The sequence below is a fragment of the Phascolarctos cinereus genome, unplaced genomic scaffold (genome assembly GCF_003287225.1).
Source record: "Phascolarctos cinereus isolate Bilbo 61053 unplaced genomic scaffold, phaCin_HiC Scaffold_7;HRSCAF=346, whole genome shotgun sequence".
NCBI lineage: Eukaryota > Metazoa > Chordata > Mammalia > Diprotodontia > Phascolarctidae > Phascolarctos > Phascolarctos cinereus.
This window is the reverse complement of record NW_027556180.1, coordinates 130631-151374: the sequence shown is the minus strand read 5'-3', so window position 1 is coordinate 151374 and position 20744 is coordinate 130631. Positions and strand designations below refer to the sequence as shown.

Genomic DNA, 20744 nt, shown 5'->3' with positions numbered 1-20744 from the left:
CTACTCTGTCACAGACGTATTTTCTGAAATAAATAAGCCTGCCCTCCCACCATATCTGAGCCCATCAACCATGCCTGGGCTTCTGGGAGGTTAAGAACCCTCATGCCATCTATTTTTAAGGCTTTCTAAAAGACTTAATGATATAGAAGCGCGCATCCAAAGATCAAGCTCCGTTTCATGTCCCTGACTCGCCTCACAGGCCCAACGGACAAAGCGCCCACCTTGGAGGCTTCCAGTTCCTTAATCTTCTCCTCGGCCTCGCTCAGTTTATCCTTCAGGGCCGCTATCTCTTTCTCCATCGGCATCACCACAGAACGCAGTTTTTCCGCATCCTCTTGGGCCTGAGGTGAACAGAAGGGTAGTGCAAGTTCTACTCAGTGTTTTAGCTGTTACTGAAGACTTAGAATCCCACATTAAAACCTCGTCAGAAGAGCCCCCATGAACAAATGCGCCACACAGCAGACACCTTTTCTCAAAAGGAAATGACTAATTTCTGAAATGTTACCATGTGATCGATCATTTGATTTCGAATCCATAGAGTAACTTTAAAAGGACTTTCTACTCCAAGGCATCCCACAGAAGGTCCCCAGAAGAGCCTTAAATAGAAATCTAGATTCTGTCTGTACAAACCCTTCATCCATCTGGGTTAGTACCTTCCCAGGCCCAGTGTATTATAAACTCCGAGGTTGATGACTGGGTAATTTTGGAATGTCCAAGCACAGAATCAAGTAGTAAGAACTTCATGAATGGCTGAATTGAAAGACAAGGCTGGCACATTTAATTAAGTAGGAAACATCCCATCACTTATTACTAGAACCCTGGGAATATAAAATGCTATTTCACACAAGGCTCTCCAGGTGTATAAAACTTGGAACTAATGAAATTCCTGACAGGGAAGGGGGGAGAAGGAATGACCACAGGAATGACAGCGGTTGCCACCCGTATCTCTTCTCCTCCCAGACAAACCAAGATCACCCTGTTAGTCTCCAGCTCCAGGCAGGAAGGCAGAAACACGATATACACATATCTTGGGATGCTTTGGAGGCACCAAAAAACACTGGCCAGCACAACATCCCACTTTCATTCCTGCACATCCACACTTCCCTGTCATCACACCAAGGCACAAAGAGAAACTTTATTCCCCCAACTACTTCCATTTAAAATTTAGGGAAATGGGAGTGGAGCCAGCAGAATGCATCTTTTTACCATGTATAAAGAACTGTATGTAGGGGTAGCATTTCTGTCAGATAAACATGTACCCATCAATGTAGTAAAAACAATCATGATTTATTTCTTCGAGTGAGAAAGAAAAGAGACATTCTTGGCTCAGTATCTTCAAAAATGAAAATAGAAAATTACGTGATTTTCTTGTCTCTAAAAGGCCTCCCAGGTAACATTGTTGTTTTTTGCTAGTTTTGTTTTTTATATCACTGTCAATTTCCCCTCCCAGAGAGCAGTCCCATAGAACAAATAGTATTCATTAAGACATAACAAGACAAAGGAGAAGGAAAGAATCTGCATAAGCGATAGATACTTTGGAAAAGCCTGAGAGGGCATGCCATGGTGTCACACTGGTGGGCCGCCCACCTGCGCCAAGGGCTGGCTTGGGAGGGTCCAGCTCCATGTCTCCTTCTCAGCCAAGCTCCAGGTTGGTGTGGCTCCCCACCATTGACTTTGTCGCAGTCTCCTCATTTCTGCCCCGCCCCACCCCAGCTACCCTGCTGGGCTCAGACGCCAGGCTCATCATCTTGGAGACCTTCTCAGTTCCCTCTGACTGGGGGGCTGGACCTGGGTCCCCTCTTCTTGCCCCACCTTCCACTGGCCATGAACTTCACTTCAGGCCATGAACTTTTAAATGATCACACTTATCCCCGGCACAAAATTCACCCACAGTCATACAGCAAACTGCTACTTGGGGGCTCCTTGAGGCAAGAAGCTCAACACCCCCCTCTTTCCAGTGATAACAGCCCCCTTCATACCTTCAGTGCTCCCCCACTGGGGTGACCATGGCTCTCTAGGAGAAGACTGAGTTCATGTGCTCTGCAGGGGCCCCCTCCCAGGACCCTGTCCCTCTAGTGCCTCTCCCCGCTGGCCTTCGCACCTCTTTGGGGCACGCCTCCCCCAACCCGATCCTGAGGGAGATCTCGCCTGATAATGACCCACAGAGGGTCAAACACAGCTGCCCCACAGTGTAAGGGATCCTGGGAAACATCCCAGGAACCAGCAGTCTCACCTTCTCTGGCCCTTTTATTCAAATGGGTGGTTGTCAAGGGGCAGTTGGCCAGCTAGCTGGATGGCTTCTCACAACTTAATCTACAGATGAGGAGTTAGGACTTTGGGAAAAAAAATAACAGGAGGCAAATGGGGAGAAGGGACAGGCATGTGCTAACCACCTGCTCTCCTATGATTGGGGGTGACCTCCAAGAAGGCCAGAGACAGCACCATTTCTGCTACAGACGGTGGACAGCGCCCCAACCCCACCTCCACCAACACACACAGGACAGACGAGTACCTTTTTCATCTCATTCTCCAGATTCTCCTCCTCCTGCTCTTCAGACAGCCTCCTGCGTAAATCAGCAATCTCCCTCTCTGCAGCTTCTCTGTACTGCGCCCACTGCGTACGCTCCTGCTCCAGCCTATGGTGAAACTGGTGCTCATAGTCACGGACTGTCTCTACAAAATGTCACATGAGAGACAGAAAGGGGCAGTGGGGACAGAGACAGAGAGAAAGAGGGAGGGGAAGGGGGAGGGGGGAGAGAGAGAGAGAGAGAGAGGAGGGAGGGAGAGAGAGAGAGGAAGGAAAGGGAGGGAGGAAGGGAGGGGGAGAGAGAGGAGAAAGAAAGAGATAAAGGAGAGAAGGGGAGAGAGGGGGAGAGAGAGAGGGGGGGAGAGAGAGAGAGAGAGAGAGAGAGAGAGAGAGAGAGAGAGAGAGAGAGAGAGAGAGAGAGAGGAACTCTTCTAAGCATTTTGTCCAGCAACACCAGCATACAGATTGACCTTTAAAGAGCAGATGCCCAGGTTCTAGGCCATATTCACTGAGAGAGGGAAGAGGATTATGGTATGACCAAGATCACCTACAGAATCACTTGAGGGTGGATGCATATTTTTGGCCCGTTTACAAACCACTGCACCCTAAAATAAACTCACATCTCTAGAAAGTCTCAATAAAGTGTCATCTCCTTTTGACACAATTTTTAAACGTTGTAAATAAAGGTCCTAAGTAAATAAAGCAAACTTCACAAAACTACCATTTCCACCTTATCCAATAAACATAATCATTGAGAAGGATCAAAGATCTCAATCAGAAAACAAAAGAAAATAATTTTTCTCACAAAAGTGTCATAATTTTCTCACCAAAAACACCCCAACTGTGAAGCTGATGATAGAAACCTTCTCCTCCCGGTCTCTCCAGCCCACCCTTTCAGGCTCAGTCCACCCAGGGGTGTTGCACCAGCTCCCCACCTGTCCCTTCTCTCGGCCTCTTCAGATCACCTCATGTTGACTTGGGTACTGGACTTTTCCTCCTCAGACCACACAGCCCCTCCCAGGACCTCCCAGACGCACCCCAGACTTTCCCCGAGCCACTCATACTTGGTACTTTAATCTCCCCCCACTCCTTCCAGCTTTCTTTTATGGGTAGTCAGACATTCAGCTCCTTGAGGGTAGGGAGGGGTACATGGTATGGGCTGCACAACTGACCCCATGCCATCCCCTCCCCATCACCCCCACTCTCTGTTACCTTCATTCTCTCCCTATCTCCTTGCAGCTCCCCATGTCTCTTTTCTCCATCCCTAAAAAACCCTGTTGATCCTTCTGTCCCTCCTGTCATCCACTCTTTCCTGCCCCTTGTGGCCCAAGTCCTCAACGAGGCCTCTGCCACAGATGCCTCCCTTCACTTTCTTCTGGCATTCTGCAGTCTGGCTTCCGACCTGATCCTTCTACTCAAACTGTTCTCTTCACAGTTACCAATGCTCTGTGGCCAAATCCAACAGCTTCTTCTCTCTGACCTCCTCTCCTCTCTGACACTCTTGTCTCTTGGTTTGCAAGGACCCATAACTCCTGGTTCTCCTCCTCTCTCCTCCTTCTCTGTCTCTTTTGTTCCATCAGCTCCCGTCCTGGGCTCTCTTCTCTTCTCCCTCTGGCCCAACTTCAGTGGGTGATCTCGTCAGCTCACTGACTACATTTACTTATCTCACCCCAACCTCTCTGCTGACCTAAAGTCTCTCATTGCCACCTGCCTGTTATCTCTCTCCAAAGGGATTTTCTGCAAACATCTTGACTCGATGTGTCCAAAGCAGAACTCATTCTCTTCCTCCCCCATCACTGTCACGGGCACACTGCCTAGGGCACACATGCTCTGATGAGTCCCTCTAGGTCAGGAAGGCAAGGAGCTGAGCTGAGCTGAGCCCTTCAGGTGAGGGGTCACCCTGGACTCCACACTCTCTCTCACACACCACCCTCCAGATCTCATCTGGTACTCCTCTGCTCCATCTGTTCCTCTCCTGTGACACTGCCCCTACCACCATCCTTGCCCACGTGTGGTCCTCCCCTGGAAGGGAATCTCTGAGGACAGACGGCTGGCATTTAGTATTTGTTGGACCTTGGGGTGATGGACACTTCCTCCCAAGAGGGATTTGTGCTGCTGTTAGGCACATGGACAAAGGCATGGAAACAGGCAGCCTGAAGATTCAAGGATCAGAGCACATGGTACCCCCCCCAGGCTGTTTTGGGCCTGTCTATATTCAATATTCACTTTGGCGCCACTGCTGGCACCCAGAAGGTACGTCCCTGCTGCTGCACCCTGGGTGCCTCTGGACCATCCGCAGAAATGCCTGAAGACAGCACTTCTAGGACTGGTCTCCCTGTCAAGCACACTCCAATTCTGCCCGAGTCCTCTGAAACGAGGGGTCTGTAGACCTGTCTTGAGTCACATAGGTCACAACAAGCAGAAGAGACCAAAGGGTCCTTGGATTCCACCCTAACCCCTAAATGTGCTTCCTCTTTGAAACCAAAAGCAATTCCAAGAAACCAAAACACCCAACAGGATGGGTTTGGCTTCCCTCTTTCCTGGGAAACCACAGAATGCTCGCTCTCACAGACAGCGGGGAGGGGCATGGTGTCTCTACTGGTGCAGACCAGTAGAGGGTCTTGGAGGGACGGCTGCCTCCTTGACTCTGTGAGGCCACAGATGAGGGTGCTCAGCTCAGCTGCTCACCAGAACAACCTCTGGAGCCTTCCTGACCTAGAGGGACTCGACAGAGTGTGTGTGCCCCAGGCAGAGACGCTGGGAACCAAGGTCCTCTCCCCAACATGGGAAGAGTCCAGCATGAGGAGGCTGAATTTTAGACATGGAAAAAAGAATGTTCAGAATGTCTGGCACACAGTAGGCCCTACATAAATGTTACTATTTTTACTGTTGTCAGCCATAATTTGTTCAACCATTCCCCAGTGTAAAGACATTCTCTGACTTTCCAGTTCTTGCTACTCAAGAAAGAGCGGCCCTAAACACTGCCGGTGCCTGAGGGTCCTTTCCCTCTTTCCTAGGCGTAGTCTTCGTAGTGGCGTTGCTAGGTCAAAGAAGGCAGGGCTTAATAACTTTGGGACAGCGTTCCCAGCTGCTTTCCAGACCATCTGAAGCGCTCCACCATTGCAGTATTCCCGTACCAATTTTCCCACCCCTCCTCCAACACTGTCATCTCTGCTAGTCTAATAGGGGTAAGGTGAAACTTCAGTATTTCTCTGATAAGCAGTGATTTGGAGCATTTTTTTCATGATTGTGGATAGCATGCATTTCTTCCTTTGAAACTACTTGTTCATGTACATACCCTTTGATCCAACAATAGCACCTCCAGGGCTATATCCCAAAGAGATCAAACAAATGGGAAAAGGACCCACATGTACAAAAATATTCAGAGCAGCTCTTTTTGTGGTGGCAAAGAATTGGAAATGGAGAGGATGCCCATCAGTTGGGGAATGGCTGAACAAGTTGTGGTATGTGAATGTAATGGAATACTATTATGCTATAAGAAATGATGAGCAGGCTGACTTCAGAAACACCTGGAAAGACTTATATGGTCTGATGCTGAGTGAAGTGAGCAGAACCAAGAGGACTTTGTACACGATAACAGCCACATTACATGATGACTAAGATTGTTAAACTTCTCAGCATTACAAGGATCTAAAACATCTCCAGAGGCCTTGGGATGGAAAATGCTGTCCACATCCAAAGAAAGAACTATGGAAGTCGAATCGCTATCACTTATTTTTACCTTCTGTTGAGTTTTGTTTCATCTTTCTGATGGTTCCTCCTATTGGTTTTAATTTTTACTTACAACTTCACTAATGTGAAAATATGCTTAATGGGAATGTAAATGTAAAGCCTATATCAGATTGTGCACGGTCTTGGGGAGGGTGGAGGGGAGGAAGGGGGAGAAAAATTTTCAACTCAAAAGCATATGGAAGTGATTGTTGATAAATCAAAATAAAAGAAAACTACTTGTTCATATCTTTTTAATATCAGTTAGCAAATAATTCTTATTCTTCCAAATTTGAAACAGTTCCCTATAAATCTCTTAGAAATAAGACCTTTATCAGGTCTCATGATGAAAAATGCTATCCACACCCAAAGAAAGAACAATGAAGTTTGAATGCAGATCAAAGCATACTATTTGCTATTTTTTTTTCTTCTGTTGTGTTTTGTTTTCTCTTTCTGGTGGTTCCTATTGGTTCTAATTCTTCCTTACAACATCACTACTGTGAAAATATGTTTAACAGGATATGTATAGCCTATATCAGACTGTGTACCGTCTTGAGGAAGGAGGGGGGAGAAAAATTTAAAACTCAAAAGCTTATGGAAGTGATTGTTGATAAATCAAAATAAATTAATAAAAAAAATTTTTTAAAAAAAAAAGGAAGAAGACTTTCATCAAATAAACTTGCTGCAAATTTTCTTTTCCCAGTTACTGGCTTCCCTTCTGATTTTAGCTACATTGGTTTTATTTCTGCAAAAACTTCTAAATTTTATCTGATCAAAAGCGTTCACTTTATCATCTCTGATCCTTTCAGCCCCTATTTGGTCATGGAGTTTTCCCCACCAGAGAACTGACAGGTGATTTCCAAGTTCCTCACCCTTTACATCGTATGTCCATTTGGACTTTATCTTCGCATAAAGTGTAAGTTACTGGTTTACTCCTAGTTTCTGCCAGACTGCTTTCCAGTTTTCCTGGCTGTTTTTGTCACACACCGAGTGAGTCCTTATCCCAGCAGCTGGAGTTTTTGGCTATATCCATCACCGGGCTACTGGGTTCACCTGTTCCCCTGAGCGACGTCTATTCCAAACCCTAAATGCCAAATGGTTTTGGGGGTCACTGCTTTGTCTAGTCCGAGATCTGGTGCTGCTGAGTCTCTTTCCCCTTCCTTCTTTTTCATGATTTCTCTTGAGACTCTTGACCTTTTGCTCCTCCACAGGAGATTGGTTACTTTTTCTAGAACCCTCTGGGGGACAGATTGGCATGACACTGAATAAGAAGATTGGTTTAGGCAGTAGCATCATTTTTATTCTATTAACCTGGCCTACTCAGAAGCAACTAAGATTCTCCAATCATTCCGTCTGCCTTCATTTTTGTCAAGAGTGCTTGGCACTAGGAGTCGCCATGGTTAAGATGTTCTGCAATGTCCTCAAAGCCGGGATCAGATTGCACATACCAAAGATGGCCCCTTCTCCTCTACCTGGATGCCACTACAAGTCTCCTTTGGAGCTGCGAGGCTGCCCCTTCCCCCATCAGACCAAATGTCAGCAGCACCACCCCCTCCTCAGCCAGGCCACAGCAATGCCCCTTCCTCGCATACCTTTCATGACAGCCTGCAGGGAGGCGACCTCTTCTTGCCACTGCCTCTTCACCTCATCGATGGCTTCCTGTTTGGTGTTCTCGGACACTGTGGCGACGGCCTTGATGTTCTCCATCTCGGCCTGGGCTTCCCACAGCTGTGTCCGGAGGTGCCCCAGGTCGTCTTGGGCTGCCTGCAGGACGGCATTCTGCCTTTTCAAGTCCTCTGAAGAGAGGAAAGACTCTGTTAGAGCGGGCAGATGAGCACATGAGTGTGCGTGAGCTGCTCTGCAGGGTGTCTTATCCTAGAGGGTCCATGCAAGGATGGACCCAGGCCCCATGGTGGAATGTGGGGGCTCCTCTCAGATAGCATTCTGCCAAGACACGGGTGTTTCTTTCATCCCAACTTGCTGCGGAGCTGCGTGAGCCCTCATAGCCTCTCTGGGTCCAGATGGGGTTCTGTGTTGTCACATACGCTCATGTACACTCACTCACTCCCAGCTGACATAAATTGTTTGCGTCTCAAACTGGACTCCCTGTGTGTCTTTGGAAATCAAGACAGGCACCAGCTGGCCTGTGCCAGGCTGGGACCTGTATAGATAAGTAGCCCATCCTATCTTCATGGTCTAGTGGTTCCCAAGGGAAAAGAAGTCGGCTTTTGCCACCACCTTGCCTCTCCCCTTCAGGAGGGTTTTTGTCCTTGTCCCCCTCCTATGCTATGCCCCTCTAGGTGGAGATTTCTGGTCTCTTCCCCTTCTTTTGTCCTGCTGTTATAAATGTACAAACTTCTGCATGGATTCTGAACTCTTTGGGTTCCACATGCATGTTCGTTTCTCATGTAATAAACCTAGTTTTCGTACAAGTTTTGTGAAGTTGTGATTGCCTTCTGACACTTACCTGTTCTTTGTTTGGTCATTCCCCACCAAAGATCTGAAAGTTAATTTCTCCTTTGCTCCTCCAATGTGCTTATGACATCACTTTTTGTGTCTAAATCCTTGTCCACTTGGACCTTATCTTAGCATATAGCGCGAGACGTTGGCCCGTACATGATTTCTGCCAGACTGCTTTGCAATTTTACCAGCAGAGAGTGAGGTCTGACCCCAGGAGCTGGTGTCTGGGTTTAACGAGCACGAGGCTACAAGGTTCATTTGCTTCCATATGTAATAAGCTTCAATCTGTCCCACTGACTCATACGGCTCCTGAATAGGTCTTGGTAGATAAGACTTCCAAATGTTTTACAGCTTCTGTAGTGATTTTGAATCAATTCTCTCTATATAGCTCTTCCTGCTGGTTTTCTTGTTAACATACAGGAGTGTTGTTGATTTGGGGGAAACTTTGTTTCCCCTTTATTACCTATGCTCATTGCCTCAATTCCTTTCTTACGTTATTGACAGCGCTGGTATTTCTGGTTTATTTCAAACAGCAGTAACAGAAGTAAACCATTAGGCTGTGAGCTCCTTGAGAGCAGGGACTATCTTTAGACAATTAGGGAGCAGAGAAGATAGAGTGCTGGAATGGAGTCAGAAAACTCGAGTTCAATCCAGCCTCAGACATGTAATAACTATGTGACCTAGGCAAGGTTACTTAACCTGTTTGCCTCAGTTTCCTCATCTGTAAAATAAAGATAATAACAGCACCCACCTCCCAGGGTTGTTGTATCAAACGAGATAATAACAATAAAGTGTTTTGCTTAGAGCCTGGCATATAAATGCTATACAAATGTTCCCTGTTCTTATTACTTATTATTATCATAATTTTGCCTCTTTTTGTATCCCTGGCACTTAGCACAGTGCCTGGCATGCACTGAGTGCTTAATAAATATTTGATTTACTGGCTGAATAGTAGTGGTGATAATGGGCACCCTTGATTTACCCAATCTGATTTGAAAGGCCTTCACAACTTCTTTCCAGTACATTGAACATTTGCTCTTGGATTAGATTATTTACCAAATTAAGAAAAAGTCCATGCATTCCTATGTCTTCTAGTGTTTAAAGTGAAATAAGCATTGGATTTTGTCAAATACTTTTTCAGCATCTACTGATATAATCATAGGGTGTTTTATACACACACACACACACACACACACACACGGGTGTATGTGCATGAATATACACATATATGTGTTTGTATACACATGTATGTATATCGACATTCTTATTAATATGATTTATTATGTTTACAATCTTCTTTATTTTGAACCAACTCTGCATTTCTGGTACAGATACAACTTTGTCAAAGTGTGTAACCTTTCTAGTATATAGCTGTAGGTGATTTGATGACATTTTACTTAAAATTTTTTCATCAATATTCATTAGCAATATTGATTATTGTCTCCCTTTCTCTGCTTTATCTGTGTTTTAGATATCAAGACCATGTTTGTATCAGACAGAGGTTTGAAGGGTGCCTTATTTTCCTATTATTATAACAGTTTATATAATATTGGAAGTAATTTTTTTTGTGTGTGTGTGATAGGTTTCACTTATAAACCCAAATAATGATTTTTTTCTTCAAAAGTTCATTTGTGGCTTATTCAATTGCTTTCTGATACTTGGTTATTCAACTAGTCTATTTCTTTTTTTTTTTCCGCTAATCTGAGTACATCATATTTTTAAAGAATTACTCTAGTTTCTCTAGATTATCAGTTTTGTTAGCATATAAATGGACAAAATACTTTCTGATTATTTCCTCTACTTCCCCTTCAACTGTTGTGAATTCTTTTTCATGTTCACAGAAAAAATTTGGTTTTCTTCTCTTTTTAAAATCAGATTAACTACTTAACTATTTTATGTTTTAAAAAAAAACCCTAGAACCTAATTTTATGAATTCAATAGTTCCTTTGCTTTCAATTTTACTAATCTCTCTTTTAATTTTCATAGTTTCTACCCTGTAGTTCAGTTGGAAATTTTTTATTGCCATTCGAGTTTTTTCATCGCGTGCCCAATTTACTGATTTGTTCTTTTTCTCTTGTTGATGAAAATGTTTAAAAATATAAATTTTTTTCCTTTTCTTTTTTTTTTTTGGTGAGGCATTTGGGGCTAAGTGACTCGCCCAGGGTCACACAGCTAGTAAGTGTTATGTGTCTGAGGCCGCATTTGAACTCAGGTCCTCCTGACTCCACGGCTGGTGCTCTATCCACTGCGCCACCTAGCTGCCCCTAAAAATGTAAATTTTCTAAAGAGAACTGCTTAAAATGTATCTCAAGTTTTGGTATGTTGTCTGATTGTCATTTTCTTTTGTGAAATTTTCCATTATTTATATAATTTGTTCTTTGATCCATTTCTTCTACAGTATTTAGTCTCCAATTACTTTTTAATTCTTCAAATGCCCCTCACTGAATATATTTGTATTGCTCTGTGATCAATAAATGATGTGTTCAGTATTTCTGTTTTTCCTACATTTTTTTCTGGTGAGGTCTTTATGCCCCACTACATGGTCAATTTTCATCAAGCTGTGTTTCAACCATGGTAAAGCCAAAACATATGTAAATTACTTTCTATTTGCATTCAAAAATTGCCAAAGATCTAGCATCTCTAATCTTTCATAAATTCTGTTTATCTTTTGGTTAGATATGTCTAGGTCTGGAAAGAATAGATTAAAGTGACTCACTATGATGATGGTTTTGCCATCTATTTCTCCCACCAATTGGATTAACTTTTCCTTTAAGTATGTAGATTCTATGTATTAGGTTCATATACATTAAATATTGAAAGTGATTGGTTATCTCTGATTTCTTCAGGCATAATAATCTTTTTTATCTTGTCTCTAACTTTGCTCCAGCCTCTCATTTTAATTCAAAGTCAGGGGTGCGGAACCTGTGGCCTTGAGGCCACATGTTCTGTAAAATTTGGATTCAGTCAAAAAGCCACACTTGAGGATCTAGACGGCCATAGTGGCCTCAAGGCTGCAGGTTCCCCACCCCTGCTCTAAGTGCATCTTTGTGTTTCAAGTGTGTTTCTTAAAAACAACATATTGTTGAATGCAGCTTTCTAATGTAAGAGTATGCAAACAAAAATGGAGAAAAGAGGCGGGGGCTGGAGTCCGGCCATCTGACAACTCCGTGCCCTCCTCCATCCTATGAGTGTCTTCACCTCCCTCCATCCTGGTCCTTCCCTGCTTCTCCCTCTTCACCAAGAGGAAGAAAAGGAAGTTGAAATCATCCTGAGGCTTGCATCCTCCCCTTCCTGTGGCCCTGCCCCCATCCAAAGCTATTTCTGTTCACTCCTTTTACTCCCCCTTGACATTCCTCTCTTGACCACTGGAGTCTCTTCTGCTTATGGCCATCCCTTTAGCTATGGAAGAATGGATGAATAAAGAAAGCCCTGAGGATTCAGAGAGAAAAGATGGCTGGTCTCTGCTCTCGAGGGGTTCACAGTCTAATGGGGGAGACCCCATGACAGGAAGGTTTCAGGTCCCTGGGTCCTTGGAGTGCAGTGGCAAAGCAGGCACTTCTGCATCTTAGTCTCCAATGGCATTTCTACAGATCAAATCCTTTCAGTGTCTGATGTGGAACCAGTACCCTGGGGACTAGAGTTCTATTTTCTGGGTCTTCAGTAGCTATGGCAAATTTAGGAACAGGAATTACTTCCCCGGATGATGGCTGTGAGAACTGGTGTTTTGGGGGGGCAATATTATCCCCAAAGCTCTTAGGCTCAGGGTCCTGAGCTGTCCATCAGGATCTGAGGGGAGACGGGGGTGTTTTGACTTGCCTGGAACAAACCAGGGAAACCACGAGGCAGAAAGGAGGAAGTACCTTCCAGGCATGGAGGAAGCGCCTTCCAGGCATGGGGGATGCTTGGCACTCGAATGCAGGGTACACAGGAGACAGGGAGGAGGCAGAAGTAAAGGCAAACAGAAGTGAAGTGACTTGCTCAGGGTCACACAGATAGTGTCTGAGATGAGATTTGAACTCAGGTCTTCCTGAGTGCTACAGGTACTGCAGCTCCCCCTTGCTGTGGATGGATAGATCGATTAAATATGGGCTTTTTGAGGATGGAGGAGACAAGGGTCTGTTTGCAGGCAGGAGACAAGGAGAGATTGAAGATAAGTACAAGAGCGAGGATGACAGAGGGGCATCTGCCAGAGAAGATAGGATGAAAGGAGAGGGGAGGGAATGGGATCACTGCAGCAGATGGAGGAATCAGTGAGGTCACAGAACTGGGATGCCATAGGATGGCAGACTGTGCTCAGATAGGGGAAGAGGCACACCTGTGGGCAAGGTCAAACTCTAGTGTGTGACCACCCCCACCCCCACCCCCAGTGTGGCTGAAGGCCAGAGAAAGTGTACATTGTAGGGAGACGCAAAGAGGCTGAGAGGTGTTTGGATATTCAATCCCTCCAGCATAAAGACAGGAGTTGAGGAAGAGTGGAAGAGGATCTGCATGGAGAAAGTAGAGAAAGAATGACCCCGGGGTCTGTATATTGCAGCCCCATAATTTGTACTGGTTAGGAACTTTTAACAGAGTCGACTTCTGAGGAGGAAAAGCTCCCGAAGAAGACTTTGAAGGCGAGCTGGGGCTCTCGGATATTCTGACTCTCCTTCCTGGGCCAGTGTGATGGGGTGTGTGAGTGAAGGTGCCCTGGAGGGGAGAAAAAAGCTGAGGATGCACTGGGACCAGAGAGGGCATCAGGTCTCAGTGAGGCTGAGAGATGGAAAGCTTGCAAGAGGAGAGCCAGGATGAAGGGGAGACTGGGAATGCTGGAGGGAGAAGCGGCCAGGGTCAGGTGGAAGGAGAAGGGCTGAGAGAAAAGGAAAAAGGAGCAGGAGGCAGCTTTCTCCCAAAAGGCTACTGACGATTACAGAGATGAGGAGAGAAAACAGAAGAACCCATGAGGGTAACAGTAGGTGGCAGAGAGGGAGAGAACTCCAGAGTATCCTAGGGTGTTCCCCAGAGAGCCTGGCCAGAGCTGGGAGGCCAGAGAGGTGTGGTGGGGACATATGCCCTCCCTTTGGGCTGCAGCCAAGCCTGGCTCTGAGTCTGGCTCTGGGCCAGCCAGGTGCAGAGCAGGTGGTCTTACTCTCCTCCTCCTCCTCTGGGGTGACTGGTGAAGCGGGGAAAGGGGAGGTTTAGAGGAAGGTACAGGAAGACATGAACTCATGCCAAGAATCAGAAAAATATTCACAATAGCTACCAAGTTAGGCACCAAAGAAGAGGAAAGAAACTACCCCTTCCCCTTCCACTGCAGACGTGGGGGGCTATGGAAGTGGAACCAAGCACACACTGTCAGACTTCACAACACTTGGCAGCACATTGGTTAGTTTGGGTGAAGTGAGTTTTTTTTCTCTTTCATTTTTACTTTTTTGGGCTGGGGAGGGGGAAGGGCTATGCTGAGAAATGAAGGTGATGTAAAAACAAATGATATCAATAAAAATGTATTTCAAGCACAAAATGCCAAAGTGCTGGAAATTGTGGAAAGCGGTCACTTCCAAAGGCGCCCTACTGTGGGTGTGATGGGGATGGGGCAAAGAGGGAGCAAGAGGCCCCATTTCTCATCTCCTGGTTCCCTCCCCCTGCTTTGGGGCTCCGAGGCACAGACACTGACAGCCAGGGGTGTCCAGCAGGCCACCTTGGAGGAGCTGCCCAGGAACTGCAGATCTGGGGGACTCACCTTCTTTGGCCAAATACAGCTCTTTAAATTTGGCTCTCTTTTGATTAAATTCTTGCTCCAGCTGCTGCTTTGTGCGTAAAAACTCTGCGTTGACTTTTTCCAGCTCTGCCACCCGTTGCTGGAGAGAAACTGAAAGAAAAAAAGCCCAACAGAGTCTCACTGCTTTAAAAGAACCTCACCTTGTCCACACGCCAAGCAAAGTCCACACCATTTCCAGCCAGGATCAAGCATTCCTGAGGCCCCCACGGATCCAGACCCCATCCAGAGAAGTCTGATGGGAAGCCAAGCCTTTTCCCACAAAGGCATCTTGTATACAAGTACGAGCTCCTGAGGGAGCTTTCATTTTGCCCAAACTGGACGAGATTCTTGGGCTCTCAACTCAATGTGGGAAGTTGTTCTCCTTGACTCTGCATATTTGGCACAAGGGTTTTGTGTGTCTTCTTGTTGGGGGATGGGGGGAGGACCAGAAGAGAAAGAAATGATTGTGCATTGAAAACAATTAATTTAAAAACCACAAACCCTTGGCTCCACCACCCCATAAGCCATCTCACCAATATCACTTACTCCTGCTTCTTATTCTTGGGTCAGATCAAAATCTCAATCTGTTCCCTCCTCCACAACACAGCAGGACATATCAATTACTAGTCTGATCTAATCTACTTTGCTACCAAGACTACTTAATGTTCCACTCTCATTAAAAACAACCACCACCACCTCTTTTCCTTCATTTCAGGTTCTTGAAAAACACCTGTTTCATTCAGTTATCTAAATAGGGTAGGATGCAGGGCCTCATTCATTAAATGTGGCCCACTCCAGCAGACTTGACAGTTCAGCCCTGCTCCTGTCATCCCTTCCCCATCTCTGGGGGCAGGACCTTGAGGGCATTACCATCAATTTTCTCCACTGGCCAGACCACACAGCACACTGATGGGCACTCAGGGTACTACATGCATGTGAGCAAGCTCTGGATCTCACGTCTGCAATACGGGGGGCAGCCAAGACCCCTCTAGTGCTAAGAGTAAGGACAAGGAAAACCTCACAGAACCTTGGAAACAGAAATGAGTATTCTGTTAAGGTCCCAGGCCCTTCTGTCTTGTCCAGCAGAGTGCACCCACCTTTAAGCACCTACTCCCTATCGCTGGTTTCAAACCAAGTCTCAAACCATCCACCAGATACTACCTTCCCCTCCAGCTCTCGCATCTCTCAGGGTCAAGCTCACAGCCTCCACTTCTTCTCCTCTCCCTCACTCCTTGATCTTTTGCAGTCTGGTTTCCTACTGTCATCACTCCCCTGGAACTGCTCTCTCCAGAATGAGCGATGGGAGATCTCACCATCATTCCACAGGCCTGCTCTTTTACTGGATGCTCTCTCCTCTCCGGATTTTCATGACATTACCCCTCCTTCTAGGTCTCCGTTATCAGCTCACAATCCATACTGCGCACTCTAATTGTGGGTGTTCCCCAACGTTCTGTGCTAGGCCTTCTTCTACATTCTCTCTCTTAGTAACCTCATCAGCTCCTATACTTTAGGAGCCGCTAGGTGGTGCAGTGGACAGTAGGTGATGGCCTGGAGTCAGGAAGACATAAATTCAAATCTGGCCTCCAACATTTACTAGCTGTGTGACCCTGGGCAAGTCATATCACCTGTTTCCCTCAGTTTCCTCATCTGTAAAATGGGGATAATAATAGCACCTACTTCCCAAGGCTGTGAAGACCAAAAGAAATAATGATTGCCCCCTCCCCCCCCAACCAGCGCCTGGCACGTAGTAAGTGCTATTATCATCATTACTGTTATTTTACTACTCTCTTTATGCAGATGACTCCCTGATTTCTCAATGCTGCCCAAGTTTCTTCTCTGGGCTTCTTCACTTCTGCATCACCAGCAGCCTACTGGATACTCCAATTGGATGTACTCTTTTTCTCCCTAACCTTCTCCTCTTCCAGACTTCCTTATTTCTGTCAAAAGTACCACCACCCTTCTAACCTCCAGGCTGGTCACCTGGCCCATCCTGAACTCATCAGTCTCCTCCATCCCACGTCTTGCCATTTCTCCCTTCACAGGACCTCTCCTCCAACACAGCGAGTGGCACCTGACCTCAGCAGAGACCACACTCAATCAACTCCAGGGGTGCCATGGACCTCTTTTCAGAATTAAAATATATAACATTACAAAGGAAACCAATTATACTGAAGTACAGTTATCTTTTTTTTTTTTTAAGTTCATGGACCCCAGGTTAAAAATCCTGCTACAGGATCCAACAGAAACCTCTTTGCTAAGCCTGATGTGTCCTGGGTCCCCGCCTGTCTTCCCAGCCTCACTGGCCATTGCTTCTCTCCCATTCTCTGGCACCCAGCCCAAGTGGCCTGCCCTCTGCTCCCCACAGGCATCACTCCATCTCCCATCCCTGCACCCACTATGCTTGTTTGTACACAACACCCACCATGCTTGGAATTCAGGCCTTCCTCACCGACATCTGAGAAAGTCCCAACCCAGCTCAGACTCTCAAGCAGTCATGCCCTCCCTCTCCAACTGTGTTGTATTTAACTACCTTGTATATAAATTTATATATTTATGTTGTATTTATTTTTTAATCTCTACTTGTTATCTTTCCCATTAGAATGTGAACAGAGCTAGTTTCATTCTTTGTCTTTCTATCCTCATTGCCTAGCACATAGTAGGTACTTTCTGAACACAGTGATTAGGGCCACTATTGGGTCAGAGCTTTCGCTTGGTTGGTTGAATGTTTGACAACCTTATGAGAACAGAATTCATGGAACATAGTCAGTGATGGCCAATGAGTTGCAGCCTCTCTGCTCCCAAAGTGCTCCGGACAAACACAACCATTTCTCTGAACTGATACTTTCACCATCCAAATTCCGGAGTGTTAACAAAATGAGGCAGCTTCCCAAGTGGACACCCTTGACTGTGTCAGATAATAACCAAAAGGCAGGCAGCTAATAAGCAATGTTGCTCCTCCTGCATCTATTCCGCTCCCCACTCAGTCTTTTTCTCTCTCTCCTGCCAAAAACTCACGAAGGCAAAAGCAACAACCATTCTGGGCCCTTTCATCTGAGAAAAGTTAATGCTGTGGAGGCAAATTTAAAAATCTCCTCTTCAGGGAACAACATACACACTCAAGTGGGTATGGAAATCTATCTTACCCTACAGGAAAATAGGGGGGAAGGGGACAAGAGAGCGGGAGTGGGGGGGAGGGCAGAGTGGAGGAGGGGTAATCAGAAGCAAACACTTCTGAGGAGGGACAGGGCCAAAAGACAGAATAGAACAAACAGGGGGCAGGAGAGGATGAAGGGATATTCATTTAGTTTTTCACAACATGACTACTATGGAAGTGTTTTGCATGACTACACATGTATAACCTGTATCAAGTTACTTGCCATCTTAATGAGGGTGGGTGGGAAGGGAGGGAGGGAGAAAATTTGGAACCTAAAGTTTTAAAAACAAATGTTAAAAATTGTTTTCACATGCAACTGGGAAATAAGATATACAGGCAATGGGGTACAGAAATCTATACTGTCCTACAGGAAAATAGAAAGGGAAGGGGATAAGAGAAGTGGGGGGAGAAGATAGAAGGGAGGGCAGATTAGGGGAAGGGGTATTCAGAATGCTCACCATCTTGGGGTGGGAGAAGGGATGAGTGGGGAGAAAATTTGGAACTCAAAATCTTGTGGAAGTGAATGTTGAAAACTAAAAATAAATTAATAGGAAAAAAAATCTCCTTTTCTAGCTTCTCTAGAAATATTAAGAAATAATATTTCTCTCTAAAGCTCTTTCCAGAGTCCTGGGGACAGACAGCCTTTGGACTAGTGGTAGGGATAGCTCCGGACACAAAGGCTTTTCATGAGCTGAAACTTCACCAAGAACACAACTAAGGCCCTGTGGAAGGGCCTCTAGTTCATCAAGGGATTAGAATTGGGTCTATTCAGCAGAATTCCCCTCTTCCATTCTATGGGAGTCACGATTCTAGGTACAGATCTCTGAGAAGTATCCTTGGATAGGAATGGGAGGCTACTAACTGCTTACTCAACAAAGCCTGGAATGTTCGTGGAGATTGCAATTTTAAGATATCCTGGGCAGTCATGTCAGAAGGCACCGGAGAAAACTGTGTCAGTTTGGACATTTCTCTCTCCAAGCTGGAAATGTGAATATAGAGTAATGTCACATTAAATAAAACTGTTTCTGGCTAACTGGTGGCTAAATGTAGAATATAGTCCTAGTACCAATACTCTTTCTTCGACAACATAAAATGGTTTTTTCTAACATTCTCCCTCACATGGAGTCAGTGGCAGCCAACATATCCCCTGTGCTCCATTGTGTCAGGTGACTGGCCCACATCCCAGTCTACCCACAGTGAAGCACGCTTACTAGTCATACTTTGTGACAGGAACAGTAAACATTTTATCCTAAAAAGTTTGGCTTTTGCCACCCTCCTCACCCCCAATCCCCTAGGAACATCCAGGGACGGACCTTTATGAGGGACTAACTCACTCTGTTCTTCAGTCAATAAGCACTTATTAAGCACCTACTATGTACCAAGCCCCAGGGATACAAAGAAAGGCAAAAGACAGTGTGGCCTTAGAGAAGTGAGTGTGCTTGATCATGGCCTTCCAACAGTCTGGCATCGCAATCATCATGATCAATGGAGATCGGGGATTCCTTCGAGCTGTGGGTCTTTAGAAACCACCTAGCCCGACTCACGCCAGAACAAGACTGACCCTGTCCTTTGTCTGTGCTGGCCATTTGCTTTCCTTACACCAGCCAAATGTTGCCTTGTTGCAGGGTCTACCCATCACATACTGGCAACCCTGCTCTCTCTCTCTCTAGAGCCACGCAGAAGACAAGTCCGATGCCCCACCCCAAGCCCCGCCATTCCCACAAGGGAAGACAGCTCTCATGGCCCTTCTCTGTCCTCCTAGCCAGGAAAACCATCTCGAGTTGCTTCAGCAGCCTTCCTAGGGCACATTCTCCCTGTGCCACTTGGACACTCTCTTCAGTACGTGTTGGCACCACCTATGTCTTTCTTAAATCATGGTGCCCATGAGCAAACATGGAGCACCAGATGTGGCCTGACCAGCAGGGAACACACAAGAATGAAGACCTCCCTACTCTGGACACTTGGGCCTCCCTTAACACAGCCTAAGGTGGCACTGGCTTTGCTGTCACGTTGCACTATTTATTATTAGTAGTGATAACAACAATATTAGAGAGAGAGCAAGAGAGAGAGAGAGAGAGAGAGAGAGAGAGAGAGAGAGAGAGAGAGAGTGAGTGTAAAACTTTAAGCCTATCTCATCATTTGATCCTCATAACCCTGGAAGACAGATGCTATTTTTATCCTCATTTTTACAGATAAGGAAACTGAGGCTGAGAGGGGTTCAGTGACTGGCCCAGGGTCACACAGCTAGTTAGAATCAGAAGCCAGCGGACCCAGAGTCCATTCAATTTACCAAAAATTAATTAAGCCTCAGCGAGGTACAAAGCACTGCACAAAGCCCTGCCAAGTGCCAGGGAAAGGGAAAAATAAAACCCCAAATGGCCTTGCCCTCAGGAAGCTCATTTCTGCTGGGGACGCACTTTCCATCAGTAACTGCTGGGCTTTTACTCCACAAAACACCATCTGGGGACGCCCGGCTTGCCTCCACTTCCCACCTCCTCTGATGAGCTCCTCTAGCGCAGGGACCTTTCTCATTTGCATCCCAGCACAGAGGAGGCACAGACTCAATGCTGACCACACTGAATTAAACAGAGAGCAGGATTGGGTGCGGCGTTCTCTTTGGTCATGAGTGCCCCTGTGTAGCCACAGAGATCTCTTCAGAAGATTGCCCCATTTCTACTGGAAAGGCACTATTATGAAAGTACAATGAAAAGGGCCGCATTTATGGTTAAGAGAAACCTGTTTTCAAATCTCCTTTCAAAGCCTTGAGAGCTATGCAACCCTGGCCAGGCCAGCCTGCCTGTCACACGGGGCTGCGATGCCCCAGGTTCCCATGGCTCTGTGCCTTCTGGTGGCCGGGGGGGGAGGGGAGGGGGGAGAAAGGGGGCCAAGATCCAAAGAGATCATTCTTGTTAAGCCTCTGGCACCTCTAGAGTTTGAATCCCTTCGAGAAAGCCTGACTAGCAATGCTTAGCTAGACTTTCTTTGAACTTTTTTCAAACTATTTTCTTTAGTTGAGAGGACCAAAATTCCTTTCCCTGGATTTTTACAAACATGGTTCACAATATGGTATTTATCCTGTGCCCGCTAGGTGGCGCCAGACTGCACAGGGCCCGGGCCTGAAGTCAGAAAGCCTCATTTTC

The 20744-nt window shown here is 46.0% G+C and overlaps 1 protein-coding gene across 3 annotated transcripts in view; it reads right to left on the bottom strand.

The window, feature by feature from the left end:
* The window catches only part of RABEP1 (rabaptin, RAB GTPase binding effector protein 1), a 61161-nt gene that overhangs the window by 19297 nt on the left and 21120 nt on the right, over positions 1–20744 (bottom strand). For all 3 annotated transcript variants that reach the window (XM_020964699.1, XM_020964697.2, XM_020964698.2), the window contains exons 2-5: positions 14433–14561; positions 7849–8052; positions 2513–2673; positions 222–341 (exon numbers count right to left, since the gene is read on the bottom strand). In XM_020964699.1, coding sequence (XP_020820358.1) covers positions 222–341; positions 2513–2673; positions 7849–8052; positions 14433–14561 — 614 coding nt within the window. The remainder of the gene's footprint in view (positions 1–221; positions 342–2512; positions 2674–7848; positions 8053–14432; positions 14562–20744) is intronic.